We start from the raw sequence: 21,043 nt of genomic DNA, 5'->3' as shown, positions 1-21,043 counted from the left end.
TTGATGGTTAACTATAAGGTCCTGTCAAATGGAATAGCAGGTCCGATCTATTGGGTATAGGCTAGAGCTGTACTGGTAATTGCATTAAGGCTGGGGTCGGTTACTTTTATGTAATCCGTTAGTTACCTGTCACGTGTAATCATTAATGTAACAGATTACCCAAACTAACAATCTGATTACATTCAGTTACTTTGACTACTTTAAGGCATTAGAAGAAGAAAAGAAAAAAGTCCTCACCAGGGTCTTGGCCTGACTGCAGTTCGGTGTCATAACTGAGACACGGATGAATCCCAGTTTCAACTGTACCGGGCAGATGGCGGACCGCATGTATGGCATTGTGTGGACAAGTGGTTTGATGTTGTGAACAGAGTGCCCCATGATAGCGTTAGGGCTGATATAGCAGCAAAGGGGGGGGGGGGGTAAATTATACTTGCAGATCTCATTGAATGTATTCATGTCAAGTTACGTTTGCAACCGTTAAATCTCACACAATACAAACTTGCAAAATTAAATGACACATTTGAAGAATCGTACTTGCAACCACTAATCTCAATGTGCGACCACAACATTCAAGCTCAGGTCATTATAATCCCATATCAATGAGAACAAATTGGAATCAAATCATACATCTCCATGTTTTTAATAAAAGTCAATACATACAGTAATACATTTTTTACTTAATTCACAAGGTTTATATTTCTTTTATACGAATATAAACATGTCTTAATGTGGTTTGGATTACAAAACAACAATCCAAAATAGTCAATGTCTTGATAGATGTCTACTCCCAATAACTCTCCTGACTGATATGAAGTCCTGTGAGACGCACAGAGATCATTGGTAATGAGTACTGAAGTACATCTTTGTGGAAGGGAGGGGGTGAGAGCCAAGGGTGTAAGTGGACACTGTATTGAATACATACATGTATTCCGCTGGTAAATCTTTGCCGAGTTAACCTTTGAAACATCACTCGGAATATGGACTCGTCTGATAAATGTTTATTGTAGATTGAGATGTTGGTCTTATCAGCATTGATATCCTTCATTCTGAAGGACTGGTCAAATCCTCTCACCTTGTAAGAGATTCCTTTAGCTGCTCGTACATACGCTGGTCCTAGAGGGGAAATGAAGAGCATTTGTGTGAGTCATTCAAAATCCTTACATGCTTTGTTTGTTGTTTTAGACTTGTTCAGTCTCTTCCTCTTTGTAGTGAAGCCTAAAAAAGGGACCCTAGACCCTCTACAACCAATCACACAAACCCGTAACACCATACAACTGGCGAATAAGCAAGTAAAAGCACACAACTTCATTATCTGACTATGACTAGACCCGATTTACTTTAGGCTTAATTTATGATTATATTAGCATGCAAATATGGATGGAAATAGTAATGGTGGAACAGTCAGTGCCCAGTGACCATAAACCCGAGGCTTTGTGGGAACCTACATGTTTAACATAAGCATTTCGCTGTAACACCTGCAAGATCGGTGTACGCAACAAATAAATTAAAGATTTTATTTTTGACAATGCAGTGTTTACTGACGGGGACAAGAAAGACTGGTTCACCTGGGACAGATTAAAGACAGCTGGGAGGGAGGGAGGGAGGGGGGGGGCAATTATGTGCTAACCTACGTCATTATTAATTACCACATACAAAAATGCTGCTCCCAATGACAACTGAGGCAAATCAAAACAAGCCATTACCAGACACTCGATTCTGGGAACATACCTAAATACTTAAGACTTGCCTCAAATCCAAATGGTTAGGAATTAGACGAGTCACTCACTGGGTAAATGATATGTGTCAGACTGTCTACAGGGATTCAGGGTTTGGTTACATGCAGTCATTCATTTGTCCACGTCCCAATGCATCCCACCTTTTTAGACACAGACGGCCGTACTTTCTTGAAGGCGTCCTCAAAGTTCTGCTTGCTGACCCGGATGTCGGCCACAGGGCCGTTGGAGTAGCTGTGACCTGAGGGGTTAATAAGTACAGACTCAGATGGAGAGGAAGTGGACTGACAACCCTGGTGGAGGATACTGTACAATTACTATGACCTTGGGTATGGTACTTGTGTCAACAGAAATCCATCTTGATAAATGAAATGTATGGGAGCAATCAACCAACGTTGCAGTGTTCTGTTAAAGAGTCTAGAGGCAGAGAAGACCTCGAAGTCTTTAGGCCAGTATTACCTGTGTAAGATGGGTTGGGTTGGGTCAGGAGGTAGGCTCTCAGAGCATTGACAGAGGCTTCCCTCACCAACGCAGACAGGTCTGCCCCACTGCATGAAACAACAAACACAATATCCACTGTGTTGAAGGCGCTACGGGAACATCTAAGGTTTTGATTTGGTCAAAGAGTACAGTTCTGCAATCAAAGGGTCTGCTCTGCCCCTGTGGTTGTTTCGAGCTGTGATGAGCGAGCCACACGTGTATACAGCTAACTAGCAGTATATTATATTTAGCTATCTAGCTAATGAGTTTTGAGTTTCCAATTCCTTAGATGGTGGATAGGCCATAAGACTGTTGAATAGCCAACTACCCCAGCCCTCCCTCTCTCCCAAAGACTATCTGCATGGACTCTATTCCCATCCTCACCACTCAGCCTCATGGTCACTCTTCACATTCACGCATACTGACACCTGACATATACTCTCATTACCATGCAAGCACCACATATGCTGCTGTCTTGATTGATTATAGTGATAAATATTACCATTCGTTGCTGCTATATTGTTTATTAAGATTATATTATTAGCATTAGTATTTATCCTGCTACTTTTACATGTACATTCCTTCCTGAAAAACAAATAACTCCAGCACTCCTGCACATTGTATTAACGGTACCCGTACTGCACTGACCTGTATAGAACTACATTCTCTTGTTCATTTTAGTTATTCTCTCACACTTCAAGTGTTTTATTTCTTACTTATATTACTACCTCTATTGTGCATCGTTGGGAAAGAGCTTGCAAGTTAAGCATTTCACTGTGCTATATCCTATGCATGTGACAATAAAAACTTGTAACTCAAATTAGCCCCAAATGAATTAGCCTATGTGATGCTAGTACACAAAGATGTAAACTAATTAATCTCTATTGAACTAGAGTAATTCTGGAGCCACATTTTGATTTAGCAACAATAGCCTAATTGTCATCCCAAAATGTATGAATAATCCTGCTGCTTGGACATGTTAGTATGATTAAAGAAATAAAAGTTGTTTTATCTATCTCAGTAGCACTGAGAATGATTATATAAGAGGATTACTCGTTTTTTCTATTGCGTGACCCCTCAGCAACATTTGGGTGTGACCATATCATGGGCTGGTGCCACCAACTGAAAATGTTAGGGTAAAGGGTTAGTCTGGAGCTCTGTAGGTTAAGATTGATTATGCTCCTTCCTTCTCTGGGACACTCACGTGAAGCAGTCACTGCGCACGTCATGGGCCATCTCCTCCAGACTCACATCCTGCTCCAGATGAGGCCTGCTGCCCCCCTATGAGACACAATCATGAAACAACCCTTCTCACAGCAACACCAGCCACTAACTAAGACATTATACGAGGCTCATGGACTGTTGGATTGTGAGCTTCCATCCATGGCATTCCACATTACCTTGGTGATGGTGAGTAAGATGGCGTGCCGGTCTGATGGAGGTGGGAGGCCCACATACAGGGTCTTGTCCAGACGACCTGGTCTCAGCACAGCAGGATCAATGATATCTACAGGGACAGCGTCAACCATGGTGAATAACTTCAGATTTGTATAGTAGCTTCATAGAAGCATACATTAAAAAAAAAATGTTTTAACTGTACATGAGTCAACATAAACCATAACATTGAAAAATAATCTCCCTCAAGTTTTGCGATTGGTGAATATCTATGTCAACAAGTGAAATGATGCGAGGAGCCCACCTGGTCTATTGGTAGCCGCCATGATGAAGACCTGCCGCCGGGTCTCCAGTCCGTCCATCTCAGTAAGCAGCTGGTTGACCACACGGACACTGGCTCCAGACTGAGGACACACCGCCACCATCAACCTCATGTCAACAATACCATTCTCATCATCATTCACCTCCATTTCACTCAGATGGTGACCCCCAGATCACGGTTTATTAGCCCTTCTCACCTCATGCCCGGAGCGGCGGGGGCACAGTGCATCGATCTCGTCGAAAAAGATGACACAAGGGGCAGAGTTCCGTCCTCTCTGGAACACCTGTCGCACGGCCCGCTCGCTCTCTCCCACATACTGAGGAACAAGATACAAGAAGCTGTGTAACATGTTGAAACGCACAGCTTGAAAAACAGACACACATATGTCGAACCTACATAATGCTAAATTAATAATTCAGGCCCCCAGAATCAAAGTCTGTTTCTTTTGTGTTTTATGTTATATAAAGTCTGTGAGCATGAGTTAGGCCATTAAAATGCATCCAGGTGATTTAGGAGTGTTACCTCAGTGTGAAGGTTCTGATATAATGCCTACTAAGGGTATAAATAGCTGTGACTAAAGGTAACTGAGCCCTCGCCAAGTAAATAATGCACAGGGCTGTTGGATCACTTGCGCTTACCGTCTAGGAGAACGCAATGATTTCAGTGGGGCACTTCAGTTACAAATATAATTTCAGCAGATCTACCAACACAGAGTTAATATTACTGGGCAACGTGTCACAGGGCAAAGTCATGTCGAGGCATTCCAGGAATCTGTATAGCTGACTCACCATGTTCAGCAGCTCTGGCCCCTTGACAGAGATGAAGTTAAGTCCTGACTCATTGGCAACAGCCTGAAATCGGAGACACACAGCATGGTATACTGTTGTAACTGATGAATTACTAAAACCACCACAAGTCTTCAACATTCCACTGATTTTAGCAGCTGGCAAATAGTACCTTGGCCAGCAGGGTCTTTCCACAACCGGGAGGCCCAGCTAGCAACACCCCTGCAGGAGCACTGAGACCCAGAGCTTTGAACTGCTCAGGAGAACGCACAGGGGCCTGAGGACACACACAATCACAATACACACACACTGCCCTTATTCATCTAAGCTGCACAATGGCAGTATTCATTCTGAAGTCAACAAAGTACACCCTACGATCCAGTTTGAATTTGGATGAGTTTGGAGTTAGATAGAACCGACAGAAATACAACGTTAATGGCACATTGTAAATGTTATAGAGTAACTCTGTGGCCATTGACTGACACATCATGCTGTTGTTAAATTAACCTGAAGAAAACCTATGGTTCCTTGTGTTGCTACTTATTCAACCATAGCAGTCGAGTCAGGTTTCCTTACCAACAACATGGTGGTCTATTATATATGGTTAAGTTCCTACAATCAACAACTGTTGTTCATAATGACATGCTCCAATCACACAACAGGTACAGTATATTTCCCATTTTCTGATGATAAAATACTTTTAGGGTGGGAACAATTGCTGTATGGTGTTACGTTTTTGGAATAAATAGTTAATGTCTTCTTAACTGTGATAGAATAAAATATCCACCTCTACGAGCTTAAATGCTACGAGAGAAAAGGAACTGGTCAATTATAATTTTCCTGACCACGTGACCTGAACAGAAGAAACTCCTGGCCCAAATTATAATACAACAAGTCCAAATCCTTATGTTGTTTTGTAGTGCCTAACACTGAGCCCAACATATCAGATAGAACATCAGCTGTGTTGAGGCGATACCCACCAGGATGGCCATGGTGAGCTCTTCGCGGATGTCATGCAGGGCCCCCACGTCCTCCCAGGTGACGTCTGGCACCGTGGCGAAGCCTTCACGCTTTGCAGAGGGTTGTACGCTGGCCAGGGAACCCTGGAAGTCTGACATGAGGATGCACAAGCCAGCAAGCTGCTCCTCAGACAGCGCCTCACTGCTCTTCAGCAGGGACAGCAGGCGACAAAGCTCCACCTGGTGGTAAAGACAGAAGTGGAACATTTTCACACCACTGACCATCAAGGTGGGATGTTCACCAATTCAGAGGGAACAGTGGATCCAAGACCATGTACAGCATACTTCCCTAGTGAAAAACACAGCTAGCATACAACTTCCGCGACGCATATAAGGCCCTGCCCCGCCCTCCTTTCGGAAAAGCTGACCACGACTCCATTTTGTTGATCCCTGCCTACAGACAGAAACTAAAACAAGAAGCTCCCACGCTGAGGTCTGTCCAACGCTGGTCCGACCAAGCTGATTCCACACTCCAAGACTGCTTCCATCATGTGGACTGGGATATGTTTTGTATTGCGTCAGACAACAACATTGACGTATACGCTGATTCGGTGTGCGAGTTCATTAGAACGTGCGTTGAAGATGTTGTTCCCATAGCAACGATTAAAACATTCCCAAACCAGAAACCGTGGATTGATGGCAGCATTCGCATGAAACTGAAAGCGCGAACCACTGCTTTTAATCAGGGCAAGGTGACTGGAAACATGACCGAATACAAACAGTGCAGCTATTCTCTCCGCAAGGCTATCAAACAAGCTAAGCGTCAGTATAGAGACAAAGTAGAATCTCAATTCAACGGCTCAGACACAAGAGGTATGTGGCAGGGTCTACAGTCAATCACAGACTACAAAAAGAAAACCAGCCCAGTCACTGACCAGGATGTCTTGCTCCCAGGCAGACTAAATAACTTTTTTGCCCGCTTTGAGGACAATACAGTGCCACTGACACGGCCTGCAACGAAAACATGCGGACTCTCCTTCACTGCAGCCGAGGTGAGTAAAACATTTAAACGTGTTAACCCTCGCAAGGCTGCAGGCCCAGATGGCATCCCCAGCCGCGCCCTCAGAGCATGCGCAGACCAGCTGGCTGGTGTGTTTACGGACATATTCAATCAATCCCTATCTCAGTCTGCTGTTCCCACATGCTTCAAGAGGGCCGCCATTGTTCCTGTTTCCAAGAAAGCTAAGGTAACTGAGCTAAATGACTACCGCCCCGTAGCACTCACTTCCGTCATCATGAAGTGCTTTGAGAGACTAGTCAAGGACCATATCACCTCCACCCTACCTGACACCCTAGACCCATTCCAATTTGCTTACCGCCCAAATAGGTCCACAGACGATGCAATCTCAACCACACTGCACACTGCCCTACCCCATCTGGACAAGAGGAATACCTATGTGAGAATGCTGTTCATCGACTACAGCTCGGCATTTAACACCATAGTACCCTCCAAGCTCGTCATCAAGCTCGAGACCCTGGGTCTCGACCCCGCCCTGTGCAACTGGGTACTGGACTTCCTGACGGGCCGCCCCCAGGTGGTGAGGGTAGGCAACAACATCTCCACCCCGCTGATCCTCAACACTGGGGCCCCACAAGGGTGCGTTCTGAGCCCTCTCCTGTACTCCCTGTTCACCCACGACTGCGTGGCCACGCATGCCTCCAACTCAATCATCAAGTTTGCGGACGACACAACAGTGGTAGGCTTGATTACCAACAACGACGAGACAGCCTACAAGGAGGAATGTGAGGGCTGAGGGCCCTCGGAGTGTGGTGTCAGGAAAATAACCTCACACTCAACGTCAACAAAACTAAGGAGATGATTGTGGACTTCAGGAAACAGCAGAGGGAACACCCCCCTATACACATCGATGGAACAGTAATGGAGAGGGTAGTAAGTTAAGTTCCTCGGCATACACATCACAGACAAACTGAATTGGTCCACCCACACAGACAGCATCGTGAAGAAGGCGCAGCAGAGCCTTTCAACCTCAGGAGGCTGAAGAAATTCGGCTTGTCACCAAAAGCACTCACAAACTTCTACAGATGCACAATCGAGAGCATCATGGCGGGCTGTATCACCGCCTGGTACGGCAACTGCGCCGCCCACAACCGTAAGGCTCTCCAGAGGGGAGTGAGGTCTGCACAGCGCATCACCGGGGGCAAACTACCTGCCCTCCAGGACACCTACACCACCTGATGTTACAGGAAGGCCATAAAGATCATCAAGGACAACAACCACCCGAGCCACTGCCTGTTCACCCCGCTATCATCCAGAAGGCGAGGTCAGTACAGGTGCATCAAAGCTGGGACCGAGAGACTGAAAAACAGCTTCTATCTCAAGGCCATCAGACTGTTAAACAGCAACCACTAACATTGAGTGGCTGCTGCCAACACACTGACTCAACTCCAGCCACTTCAATAATGGGAATTGATGGGAACTGATGTAAAATATATCACTAGCCACTTTAAACAATGCTACCTAATATAATGTTTACATACCCTACATTATTCATCTCATATGTATACGTATATACTGTGCTCTATCATCTACTGCATCCTTATGTAATACATGTATCACTAGCCACTTTAACTATGCCACTTTGTTTACATACTCATCTCATATGTATATACTGTACTCGATACCATCTACTGTATCTTGCCTATGCTGCTCTGTACCATCACTCATTCATATATCTTTATGTACATATTCTTTATCCCCTTACACTTGTGTATAAGACAGTAGTTTTGGAATTGTTAGTTAGATTACTTGTTGGTTATTACTGCATTGTCAGAACTAGAAGCACAAGCATTTCGCTACACTCGCATTAACATCTGCTAACCATGTGTATGTGTGACAAATAAAATTTGATTTGATGGAATCAAATATATCACCCTGAAGGTTGTTTCAGTAGCCAGAGGCAGCTTCTGTTTGTCTCCCTGTGGTACGTGGCTAAGGTCTGTCATCTCCTGGATCACTGTGTCTGCTGAGGCCTGGAATCTCTCTGGGCCCTGTGGGAGAGGACCTGCGCCCTGAGGCACCTCGGACTCTGCTCTCTCCTCCGCCATGGGGACCAGCCCCTGGTTCTTGTCCTGCCTCTCCAGCAGGGCCCGGTTGACAGCGCTCATGGCGGCCTCACGGCACAGCGCCATGAGGTCAGCTCCCACGTACCCCGGGGTAAGACGCGCCAGCTGCCGGTAGTCAAAGTCCTCAGGGAGCTTCAGTTTCCGACACAGGGTCTTCAGAATTCTGAGAGCAAGAATCAACACACTGTCGCAACACCAGAGCTAGCAACCACATTAATGTCAACACCACTATTATTATAGGAGACAAGCCAACTCACCTGAGACGAGCTGCTTCATCAGGTATCCCCAGACAGATTTCTTTGTCAAAGCGTCCAGCCCGGCGCAGCGCTGGGTCCAGAGAGTCTGGCCGGTTGGTGGCACCAATAACCATCACCTGGGCTGTGACCGCTAATGAGTTCAGGTCTGGAGAATCACATAGATGACAGAGTGAAGGGAAGATTAAAGTCATCCAATAGTACCCACGGGGGACCAGGACGAATTAAAAATGTGTGCGCTCAGTCGCTCTGGACAAGAGTCTGCTAAAAGGACATCCCTCACCATCCATGCAGGTGAGCAGCTGAGCAACAATCCGTCTCTCCATGTCCTTGGAAGCCACCTCTCGCTTAGGAGTGATGGCATCAATCTCATCAATGAACAGGATGCAAGGGGAGCTGGTCTGCAAGGGTAACAGGACCAGAATGGTTCATTTGAGCGAGCTGGCCTTGAGGGGACATGCTTATAAAATCTTCATTTCATTTCACAGCGAACTGTGTCATCTGTCGAGACTCAGGAGTGACACTTACCACAGCCTGCTCAAACAGCTCTCTCAGCTTCTGCTCAGACTCCCCTGACACCCCAGACACCAGCTCTGGTGCCGACACCTTCAGCATGGGCAGCTCCATCTCCTTAACATACAGAGGGAAATTAATGAGTCTTTTTCACCTGGAATTTTTTTTTGTCTAAATTAGGAAAGGTGGAAAAATGTCAGTGAGGAAAAATGTGGAATAAGATTAGTGAGGAAAAATAATCTCTATATGTAAAGTGGGATACCATCATATGGACACCATCCAGACTCACCCCAGCCACAGCTTGGGCCAGCAGGGTTTTTCCACAGCCAGGGGGGCCATGGAGCAGGAACCCCCGTGGAGGGACCACCCCCAACTGCTGGTACACCTCTGGGTGACGCATATGTATCAGCAGCTTACACACCTCCTTCAGTGACAGAGAGCCAGATAAGAATTCAATCTACAAGCCATTACAGTTCAGTGCATAGGTCATGATCAGCAGGATACAATGTAAAAAAATATATAAATATATATTTTTTTTTTAAACGGGAAATTAATAGGCGTATTCTTATTGGACAAGTTCAGGTATGAGCTCATCTGCTTTCTCACGTTTCATGCATACCAAATACAACCCTGGATACATCTAAATGAGGTTTGACAGCTAAGAAAACTGACAACACTAAAACTGACCAAACAAAAATGTAAATGTAACAAGCGTACCGTTAATGTGTCCTCATTTCCTCCAACATCTTCAAACTTTAATGTTGAATACTGTAGTTCAATGGATTTGGTCCTCGCTAGAACGATCAAAGGAAAACTTATAGTTTACAAAACACATACCATTCTGACATCAAGTGATACTGTAAAACAGGGTATTCAAATCTTACCCTACAAGGTCAGGACTACTGCTGGTTTTCTGATCAACTTGATATTTAATTGCACCCACCTGGATTCCTACGTGTAAATCAGTCCCCCGATTAGAGGGGAAGAATGACAACAAAAACAAAGCAGTGGAACTGGCTTTGTGGTCCAGATTTGAATTTGAGGGCTGTTTAATTTATATTGTTTGTATCCTTGACTGGCTACAATGTTAAACATCAGCAAAGCAAGGTGGGAAGCAGCCTTTACCTTTCTTGTTCATGATACTGGCCTCGATGTCACCATCATTGCCCTTTGACGCTCCCTCTTTCCGCCGTTTAGATTTTTTAAATTTGCCTTTTTTTGGCGTCTTCTCAGGCTCAAGCATGGAGGCATCTGTCTGCTTCTGGTGAAGTCAATATAAGCATTCAAATTGTTGTAGCAAATTGTTAGACAAAGAGAGATGTAGTCATCCACCACTGACAAAAGACAACATAGAAAATGTGAGACATACATTTCCTGCAGGACTGGCTGCCTCCTCTTCACACAGGTCAATGAGAATGCTGTCATGCTCCAGGCCTCTGCCCTTGTCTATGAACCAGCCCCCTGCAGACACCTTGGTACCAACACTCTGAGGGGTGGAGTGAGCCTCAGGGGCAGGGCTGTCTGATGCAGACTTGTCCCTCCTGGGAGATGCCCCACTCTCTGGGTTCCCCTTCTTGTACAGGGACATCAGGGAGTTATTCATGAGGTTGATGGGCTGTTAAGGGATAATCAGAAGGAAAAACAAGTTTAATATATTAGCGTATTGTTCTGAAGCTCTGTGGCATGTATTATATTACAATGACTCACATGGTAATAAGAAACACATAAGGATGGTAAACCTGACAAATGAATGTATGGAAAGAGGTAGTAGAGAATGATGTACCGGTTGTTCGGAAAGGTCCTCATCACTATCAGTAGTGTCATCCAAGTTACTGCTGCCATCCCTGTAAAAGACCAGAATATGCACTGTATAATCACTCAACACAGGGGCATTTACAAATCAAAACAAAAGATTATGAGCAGATGGCATGGCCCTTACCCAGCATCCTTCTCACTGTGTCTGGCTCTCTTGGCCAAGTGCTTGTTCTCCAGATCATTCAGTCCAGATTCATCGCATATCACTCCATGGACTGAAGGTGTAAAAACGCACAAGGAATTGTAGGATCTGGTTTGCTCTTGGAGAAACCGGCTAACATGCTTTAATAACAAGTGAAATGATCGGCAGATGCATTGTTGCTGGACTGCACATGGCGATAAATTAAGTACTTGTATCAGTTTTTACTCACCTTTTTCCACCTGAATCCTGAATGCAGTCTTGTTTCGCCTGCCATAGTCCATTCTGAGGAAGATACAATATTAAGCTGCGTGCATAAACCCTGAAGGATTTCAGAAAGGCTGTAGAAAGAATACAGGGGGAAATTATGATAAATCAAACTCACCTGTAGAGTCTCTGAAGATCATGTGCCATTGAAGTAATGTCAACATACTGGCCACTCTGGTTACTCAAATACTATCAGACAAATTTGAACAGATCCCAAAAAAATGTACAGTAATGTGTTACTATGTTAGCTAGCGTGTTACAAAATAGAAATCAGTCAATGTGACAGGCGACAGTTGGTGGATACTGTCAATAACTAGTCTAAAATGTACCTGCTCAACTCTCTGTTTGAGTCGGTTGTCCACTCCGCAACGTCTGTTATTCATGTCTCCTGTCACCTGCAACATTAACTAGCATTAGTTTATCTCGGGAAAAATATATATTTACCAGTAGCTAAAGTAGTATAGCTAGATGGAACCGATATATTTACTTCAGTGGGATGAAAGGGGAAGTATGTGCAGACGTTAATGTCTCTAGTAGTATGATGCTAGCTAACAGTGTCGCTATACCATAGGATTGTCAATGCGTATGTACTCTAAACAGATAACATGTAATTCTAGGCACGTACCTTTTGTAATAATCGTACATAGCAGTTGATGAACAAGCAACGACGATTGTAGATAACAGATCAAAAGTATTTACAGTTAGCACGAGTTTGTACTCCACGTGAAACTACAGATTTTTATACGGAGCTGTCCAAGATGTTGCCTGTTCGAAATTGTGGACAAATGCCAGAAGCAGAGGATTCTTCAATTTATTCAACTTTATACAATTGATATCTCATACTGGTAGAAATCAGGCATGTTTTATAATCATAAGAAATATGGGTGGACTATTTGCGAGTTAACATCAGAACAGCTATTTTATTTTAAGTACAAATTACAAATATCAGGCACAAATATGTATTATACAAATTATCAGCAATCAACAATTTACACCACTACGTCAAACATGTCAAAAACAAAACACAGGTAAAAACAAGAAATATTGTAAATACATACAACAAAAATGTAAAAGTGCAATTGCATTCACCTAGAAAAAAATGACATTATAATGATTTCATCGGGGCAGCTATGAATATCTGACTGGGACCTTCGTGACAGAAATAGAGTCAGAGATATTAGAGAAAGGAGGAGATAGAAATCCCAATGGACAATTGACGTACGAATGTATAACGCCCCCCAGCACACTGTCGACCAATGGCTTTCACGTTGTCATGCTGCGTCACGTGGTTGCTAAGCCTATCGTCACGTAATCTCTTCTCAAAGTCAGGGAATGCCAACGTATGTAAAGTCACGATTCCAAAGCTGTGCAATATTATAGATAGCAAGTTAATTATCTATTGGAAAATATGTGTAATGTTGTACTTATTGTTGACAATTAATTTTGAATTTTTAGCTAGTGCCCAATTGACTGCTATTCACTTATTGGCTGCGTTTCAAACTCAAAGTAGACACCTCTCAGCCCACTTGAAATACGTTTAACATCGTCACATCCGAGTGTACCTTAAATGTCCCTTGCCCAAGCGAGGGAGAGTGATGGTCAGAGGCAACGTCCTTGGCGGAAATCTTGAAGTTGGGTTTAAAAACAACCAACCTAAAGCTATTAATGTACCTAGTAAGCTAACGTATTGTAGCGACCCGCATAGACAGCTGTGTGTTATGTGTTAGGCTAGTAGGTGGTTGTGTTGTACTTACCAGTACCCAGTGTTCGCGGGGTCCGACATGCCAATCAACCTGCTATCTGCCAATCACGGGAATGCCTGGAATGTTCTGATGCCGGGCATCCTGGCGGTTGGCGGAGTGGCGTGGAGGGGGGATGGAGCATTGGAAGTTAAGACCAGGTTTAGCCTTTGTTCTTTCTCTTACGTCTGGGCTTCACAAGAGAAGGTCACGATTGGCTTGTGGGTTATCTTTCATGTATTTGGCGTGGACTACGGCCAAACAGTAACCTGTATAAAGTTGGTTTAATAAACCGTAAATTCGTAAACTCAATCCTCTGTCTGGACAATTGTTCCTTTATGATCTAGTCAGGTCATTACAGTATCTAGCTACAGTTGCCCGTAGCTGGCTAGCTAGTTTTATAGTTTGGTCATTTATTCCAATGCATTTCAGAATTGCAAAAAATATGTTTGTGAATCTAGCAACGTTTTATAGGCTTCTCACAATGAGACGAAGCCAATTTGCCAACGCTAAAATCAGTGTGTGTGTGTGTGTATATATATATATATATATATATATATATATATATATATACACTGCGCAAAAAAATAAAGGGAACACTAAAATAACACATCCTAGATCTGAATGAATTAAATATTAATAAATACTTTTTTATTTAGATAGTTGGATGTGCTGACAACAAAATCACACAAAAATTATCAATGGAAATCAAATTTATCAACCCATGGAGGTCTGGATTTGGAGTCACACTCAACATTAAAGTGGAAAACCACACTACAGGCTGATCCAACTTTGATTTAATGTCCTGTGTGGCCTCCACGTGCCTATATGACCTCCATACAACGCCTGGGTATGCTCCTGTTGTGTATGTCATGTTCAGTTTGAGAGGGAGAGCGTGAAGATGAGTACCGGAGTTAAACTTGTTTCTGCTTCAATGTTTTTATTGAAATCAAATGTTTTGTTGCCCATAATGAAGCTATTTATCAGAGTTATTGACCTCACAATAAGTCATATTCGAGAAATTTACATAACCTACTTTATTATGACACGGCGGCCGCGGAGATGGACAGCGCATGGGTGCTGAAAGTAGGCTAATTCGAGAAGGTCTAATTCATTTAAACAGTTCATTTTCATTTGACTTTAGGCTACTAACACTAAGAGGGCTTTGTGTTGGAGCATATTTCTTCCTATTCAAGATATGAGGTAGTCCTACCTATTTGACTTTATAGTCCACTATCCATAGATTTTGTTAGCCATGTCACCATGCACTCCTTAAATATCTTAGTGTGTTAAGTTAAAACCAGGGCTCGAATTGAGGTGGTAGATGAGTTAACTGTTGCTTTTGTTTAAGAAAATGACTAAAAGCATAGGCCAACCCCTTTTTAGCTTATTAAGATTGAAAAAAAATCTAATGGACCTGATTATATAAAGATATCTATAACGACGCTTTTGACCGCAATGCTTTATGCTAGAAAGAATTTGTAAATTGCCGGGGAACGATGTAACTCCGATGCATATGGGATATCTTTGGTTTGTCACTATGAGGCTGCACTACCACCACATTCAGAGGCTGCGCTACCACCTTCTATAGCCGAGGACACAATGTTTGGAAAGTAATGTGTGATTCTGTCACTATGACGTTATACATTTCAACAGGCTATTTAACAACATAACTCTAAATCAGTCAGGAGTAAGCCAAGTAACCTAAAAAATAATTAGGCTATATTAGTATTTCAATGCTATAGCCTGCAATTTAAGAAATACATTGTGAAGCTTTGTGACAAGTTACACGCTGTCAGGAGCGCTCGACAACACATCAACATTGCATTTTAGGCTGTATAAAATGACATTTAAAAAGTAATTTCATAATGAAATTAAATTTACCTTATTAGGCTATACAGTGCCTTTGAATTCAATTTTAGAAACACGAGTTTGGCCAGTCTTTGGTTTGAAGATCATACGGTGAGCTATGCATACCTAGTTTGTTCATTTAGCCTAGCAGATGCTCTTATATTCCCATGCCCTAATCACAGTCAACACAAATAAAAAAATGTAACAACTATATCATAAAATAGAATAAATTAGAAAATGATAGTTTCCCAAATGAAAAAACGGTTATAAGTGCATAAAGGCCTACCTGATGATATGTGGCTACTGTGTTAAACATTGATTTTTTTTCGATTTCATTGATGAGCAGATACTTCAGTTGTAACTTGTTCTGTTGCTACATTTTTATAGTTGATAGACAATCTTAGCACTGTTCCAAATGTAAGACTAGTCTGGGTTTATGGGTCTCTTTTCCAAGCTTAAAATGATAAACATTCACATGCCATGGGCTAGAAAAGATTGAATTCATTGGCCATGCTGTCAATCCAGCATGACTTTTGCCACATTCAAAATAACTGAAACTCGGAAGTGGGATATCTCAGACTTCAGGGCGTTCAAGACAACTTGGAACTCTGATAAAACGAGCTCCGACTTTGAAGGTCATCCAACTTTGAATTCCAAGTCAGGTACTCATGCCTCTTTCTAGAGCTCCGACCTGAAGATCACTGACGTCATGATTCAATCTTGTTTTTTTCCGTGTTCCCAGTTGTCTTGAGAGAAACGTAATCATTGAATATTGTCTGCTTATGTGCCCCCTTTATTTATCCTACAGTTCTAACTTGGTGTACTTGGAGAATACTGTGAGCTATGTTTTTTTAAAGGCAGTAAATGAGGCTCAATTAACTGTTTTTCTGCCAGACAAGGCTCCGCTGATAGTCAGGTGTAGTGGTGGTAAGGATTCACTCCATGGTGCTGAAGGAAAGCTCTGCTTTTGGGACAGCTTTATGTAGGCCCTAACAGTTTGTGGGCACCGTTTGTCACCATTATAGTACAATTAATGTATTGTTTAGTGTTACGTTGTGTAGTGGCATAGCTGGCATGCGTCAAAAAAAAGTGGGAGTTAGCACCATCAAGATTTACATGCTAAAGTCGCCACTGCATGGTACAAATGTGTGTTTGTGCATAAATAGAAATAACATGTTGACTCAACTTACTTGGAGAGAAACGCCAATGCCACCCTCTCTTTCATGTTGCCGAAATGGTCTATGACTGTCATACAGTACAAGCTTTTAGTTTTTGTTGTCCTAGGCTACTTGGCTAAAATGCTTGCTCGCTAGCCTAACTTCCTTTCTTGGGCAACGATTAGCCTGCATATATATACATATAGAACTTCCATCCTCTCTGGCCAGGGGAACAATGTATGCATTTATGGTTGGATCAGAATCACCATTATAAGCATTGGCCACTATAGAGAATTAAGTAAAACCACAAGTCCAAATCCCTGTCTCCGTTGATGACTAAATTAGGAAAGGACCAATTTTAGCTAGCTAGCTAGTCACCGGATGACAACACTACTACTAGATGCAACAATTTTATTTTTTGGTGTGAAGCTAAATCCAAACAGTCTTCCCTTGACACTTTTTTAGATGTGCCAGGACCATTCACAGTTGAGCTCACTCATTTAAGCTCAACGCTGATTGGCTACTAATGTATAATTTTTTTATCAAGTGAGGCCAAATGCTACGGGCGGCAACAATATCATATTATTTTTGACCAAAAAGCATCAGCTAGATTGGCTACACATATACAGAGACAGAGGGACGCTGTTTCGCTCGCTCGGATGCTTTCTCCAGTGAGATACATTCATCCTCTTGGGAATTGAAGGAAAACTATGAAACCCAGAGATTTGTATTTTTTTATTGGTACATTTGGAGGGGAAGCATGGCTTCCCTTGGCATCCATGAATACACACCACTGCAAGTTTTACTATCCAATTATTTCAGATCTACAGGAGTGCAAGTTTCACCAGGGCACGGGCCATGGCAGTACATTGGCACATGAGAATGATTCGAATTTGACAAATGTTAGTCAATTATTGTATTCTATACATGTTGGCTTTTACCGGCTACCTGAGACATGAAACAGAGAGGTGGGAGGGCATACAGACTGTCATCAATTTATTAATGTGCAATTTGCCTAAATGAGTCATGGAAACACTTCAAACACATTTTTATTTGACTGTAGGTTTATGCGAAATATGTATATTTTATAGGTGTGACGCCATTACATCCACCTGTTTTTATCGACACAAAATAATTCATCCTTATGAGTCTATTGACTCACCCGTGCATCAATCTAATGAACATTAATTTAAATAATTCAGTTTAAGTAGAGGTAGAGACACCCAACTCTTCTGAAAATCTGTCTTCCTCCAGCAGGTGTTTTTTGTTGTTGTTTCACCCACCAAGCAAAGAGTATTTGTATGGAGGTCAATGAGTGTTGAATTTGGTCAACCACATTCATTTGTGGTTTATTTGCTACGTGAGGTTTATTTGATCGAAAATAAGTTTTGGGATGCTTAAGTTATGAGTGTACTGATATAAGTAGGACACGTGACAACCCGCCAACTTTGAGAAAAAACACTTTATATCGGAGTTGTCTCGAGATGGCTATGCATATTCATGGTATGAGGCTAGTAGCATAGCATCTCTCTCCTTTGAATTACAGGCGGATGACGTCAACAATCCTCATCGAAAATTCAAAAAGTTTTACAATAATGAGATGTATCCACCAATCTAAAGAAAGGATAGGTGAGAGTTAGACAGCCCGCCGTGTCGCTTTGTGTACAAGGACTCTCATTGTTAGGGTGGAGAGACATGTATCTTGTCAGTATATCCATAATCTTTGGTTTAAGATAGAGCTATCTGTTTTTTGTATGGGCTGCATCTCAATTTCAATGCATCCGCCTAACCTTGTTCTGATCACCTCCAAAACAAAGATTATGTGGTTTGGTGAGAAGAATGCCCCCGCCCCTCCCTCCACTGGTGTGATTACGACCTCTGAGGGGTTAGAGCTTAATGTAGTCTCCTCATACAAGCACTTGGGAGTATGGCTAAACGGTACAGTGTCCTTCTCTCAGCAAACATCCAAGTTGCAGGCTAAGGTTAAATCTAGACTTTGTTTCCTCTATCGTTTTGCTCATTGCTCATCTTTCACCCCAGCTGCCAAACTAACCCTGATTCAGATGACCATCCTACCCATGCTAGATTACAGAGATGTAATTTATAGATCAGCAAGTAAGGGTGCTCTCAAGGCAGGTAAGAGTGCTAGATGTTCTTTACCATTCGGCCATCAGATTTGCCACCAATGTTCCTTATAGGACACATCACTGCACTCTATACTCTAAACTGTCTATCTCTGTATTCCTGACGCAAGACCAAATGGTTGATGCTTATTTATAAAACTGCCCCCTATCTGAGATACATACAACAACTGTTCTGCCAGTCACATTCTGTTAAAGTTCCCCAAAGCACACACATCCCTGGGTCGCTCCTCTTTTCAGTTCACTGCAGCTTGCGACTGGATCAAGCTGCAAAAAAACACTCAAACTGGACAGTTTTATCTCCATCTCTCCATTCAAAGACTCAATCATGAACACACTTACTTACACGTGTCTCTACCTTTTTGCCCTGTTGTCTGTGACTAACAATGTTTGTACTATGTTTGTGTTGCTACCATGTTGTGCTGGTACCGTGTTGTTGTCATGTGTTACTGACATGCTGTTGTTGTCTTAGGTCTCTCTTTATGTAGTGTTGCGGTGTCTCTTGTGTTTTGTACTACATTTCTTATTTGAATCCCAGCCCCGTCCCCGCAGAATGCCTTTTGCCCCTTGCTAGGCCATCATTGTAAATACAAATTTGTTCTTAATTGACTTGCCTAGTTAAATAAAGGTTAAATAGAAACAATTTTAAAAATAAAAACAAGGCTACGCTAGTTATCATAGTTAGCCAGGTGTGCAGTGGTGCAGGCTGATTGGTGGTGGTGCTTTTGCTTCCTGTCACTCAAAAGTTATGCAGCAAGTTAACATGACAACAATGTCTGCCATGGACATTTCCCAGTTGCTTTGAATCTTCAAAATCATAGGGTAAGAACATTTTTAAAGCCTCAAAGGATAAGATGATCCAACTTTCAAAACAAGTCCTTTTTGGTTAGCCACAGTAGTAAAACTAGCTAGCCAGCTGTTTAGCTATACAGCACATTCACTAATTTGTTGTAAACAATTATCAAGCTTGTTAGCTACCACATGTTCTTGTCAAACTGTCAACAGAGTAGCAAACAAGCAACAAGATATGCTGAATAGCAGTCTAAAAACCAGAAATGAATCAGATTTGACCATTCAGACAAGTCACATGGCCAGGAATCCGTTTTTTCTCTGACTTAATACTACCCTTGTGTGGCTTGAAATATCCAATTCCATGTGCTTTTTGGCTGTTCAGACTGCAGGAAAAAGAACAGATTTGAGTCACTTCAAACTGTTTATGTGAACAAGCCTTTAGAGACTTACCCAGAGACTTTACCCTCACAGCTGTAATCTGTGCCAAAGGTGAATCTAACATGTATTGACTCAGGTGTGAATACTTACACTACCGTTCAAACGTTTAGGGTCACTTAGAAATGTTCCCGTTTTTGAAAGAAAAGCACATTTTTTGTCCATTAAAATAACACCAAATTGATCAGAAATACATTGTAGACATTGTTAATGCTGTAAATGACGATTGTAGCTGGAAACAGCAGATTGTTATGAAATATCTATATAGGCATACAGATGCCCATTATCAGCAACCATCACTCCTGTGTTCCAATGGCACATTGTGTTAGCTAATCCAAGTTTATCATTTTAAAAGGCTAATTAATCATTAGAAAACCCTTTTGCAATTATATTAGCACAGCTGAAAACGGTTGTTCTGATTAAAGATGCAATAAAACTGGCCTTCTTTAGACTAGTTGAGTATCTGGAGCATCAGCATTTGTGGGTTCGATTACAGGCTCAAAATGGCCATAAACAAAGTACTTTCTTCTGACACTCGTCAGTCTATTCTTGTTCTGAGAAATGAAGGCTATTCCATGCGAGAAATTGCAAAAAACTGAAGATCTCGTACAACGCTGTGTACTACTTCCTTCACAGAACAGCGCAAACGGGCTCGAACCAGAATATAAAGAGGAATGGGAGGCCCCGGTGCACAACTGAGCAAGAGGACAAGTACATTAATGTCTACTTTGAGAAACAGACACCTCACAAGTCCTCAACTAGCAGCTTCATTAAATAGTACCCGCAAAACACCAGTCTCAATGTCAACAGTGAAGAGGCGACTCAGGGATGCTGGCCTAAGCAGAAATGCAAAGAAAAATTCATGTCTCAGACTGGCAAATAAAAAGAAAAGATTAAGATAGGAAAAACAAGACACTGGGCAGAGGAACTCTGCCTAGAAGGCCAGCATCCTGGAGTCGTGCCATTTGAACACAGGAATGATGGCTGCTGAAAATGGGCTTCTGTACGCCTTTGTAGATATTTCATTAAAAATCTGCCGTTTCCAGCTACAATAGTCATTTACAACATGAACAATGTCTACATTGTATTTCGGATCAATTTAATGTTATTTTAATCAACAAA

At 42.4% G+C, this 21,043-nt stretch overlaps 1 protein-coding gene across 1 annotated transcript; it reads right to left on the bottom strand.

Annotated features, from left to right (window-relative positions):
• Positions 1 to 624: 624 nt before the first annotated feature.
• Positions 625 to 12,565, bottom strand: LOC135510984 (nuclear valosin-containing protein-like). Its single transcript, XM_064932381.1, has 24 exons — positions 12,432 to 12,565; positions 12,136 to 12,201; positions 11,925 to 11,995; positions 11,772 to 11,824; positions 11,525 to 11,615; positions 11,369 to 11,429; positions 10,955 to 11,200; positions 10,711 to 10,846; positions 10,303 to 10,379; positions 9,875 to 10,009; positions 9,601 to 9,702; positions 9,356 to 9,473; positions 9,076 to 9,220; positions 8,627 to 8,981; positions 5,696 to 5,914; positions 4,888 to 4,992; positions 4,719 to 4,781; positions 4,127 to 4,246; positions 3,913 to 4,012; positions 3,614 to 3,720; positions 3,418 to 3,494; positions 2,193 to 2,281; positions 1,877 to 1,974; positions 625 to 1,113 (listed from the first exon to the last, which is right to left on the bottom strand). Exons 2-24 carry the CDS (start codon positions 12,187 to 12,189, stop codon positions 1,069 to 1,071), a joined length of 2,667 nt encoding a protein of 888 aa, XP_064788453.1. The 5' UTR covers positions 12,190 to 12,201; positions 12,432 to 12,565; the 3' UTR covers positions 625 to 1,068.
• Between the last annotated feature and the right edge of the window lie 8,478 nt (positions 12,566 to 21,043).

The sequence above is a fragment of the Oncorhynchus masou genome, chromosome 23, assembly GCF_036934945.1.
Source record: "Oncorhynchus masou masou isolate Uvic2021 chromosome 23, UVic_Omas_1.1, whole genome shotgun sequence".
NCBI classification, from domain to species: domain Eukaryota; kingdom Metazoa; phylum Chordata; class Actinopteri; order Salmoniformes; family Salmonidae; genus Oncorhynchus; species Oncorhynchus masou.
This window is presented reverse-complemented; position numbering and strand designations above follow the sequence as displayed.

Coding starts and splice junctions, on each gene's coding strand:
- LOC135510984 (XM_064932381.1), bottom strand. CDS start 12,189: ATGAATAACAGACGTTGCGGAGTGGACAACCGACTCAAACAGAGAGTT. Junction 9,703..9,874: donor TGGCCCAAGCTGTGGCTGGG/GTGAGTCTGGAT, acceptor CTGTATGTTAAG/GAGATGGAGCTGCCCATGCT. Junction 8,982..9,075: donor GATGAAGCAGCTCGTCTCAG/GTGAGTTGGCTT, acceptor TCTTGCTCTCAG/AATTCTGAAGACCCTGTGTC.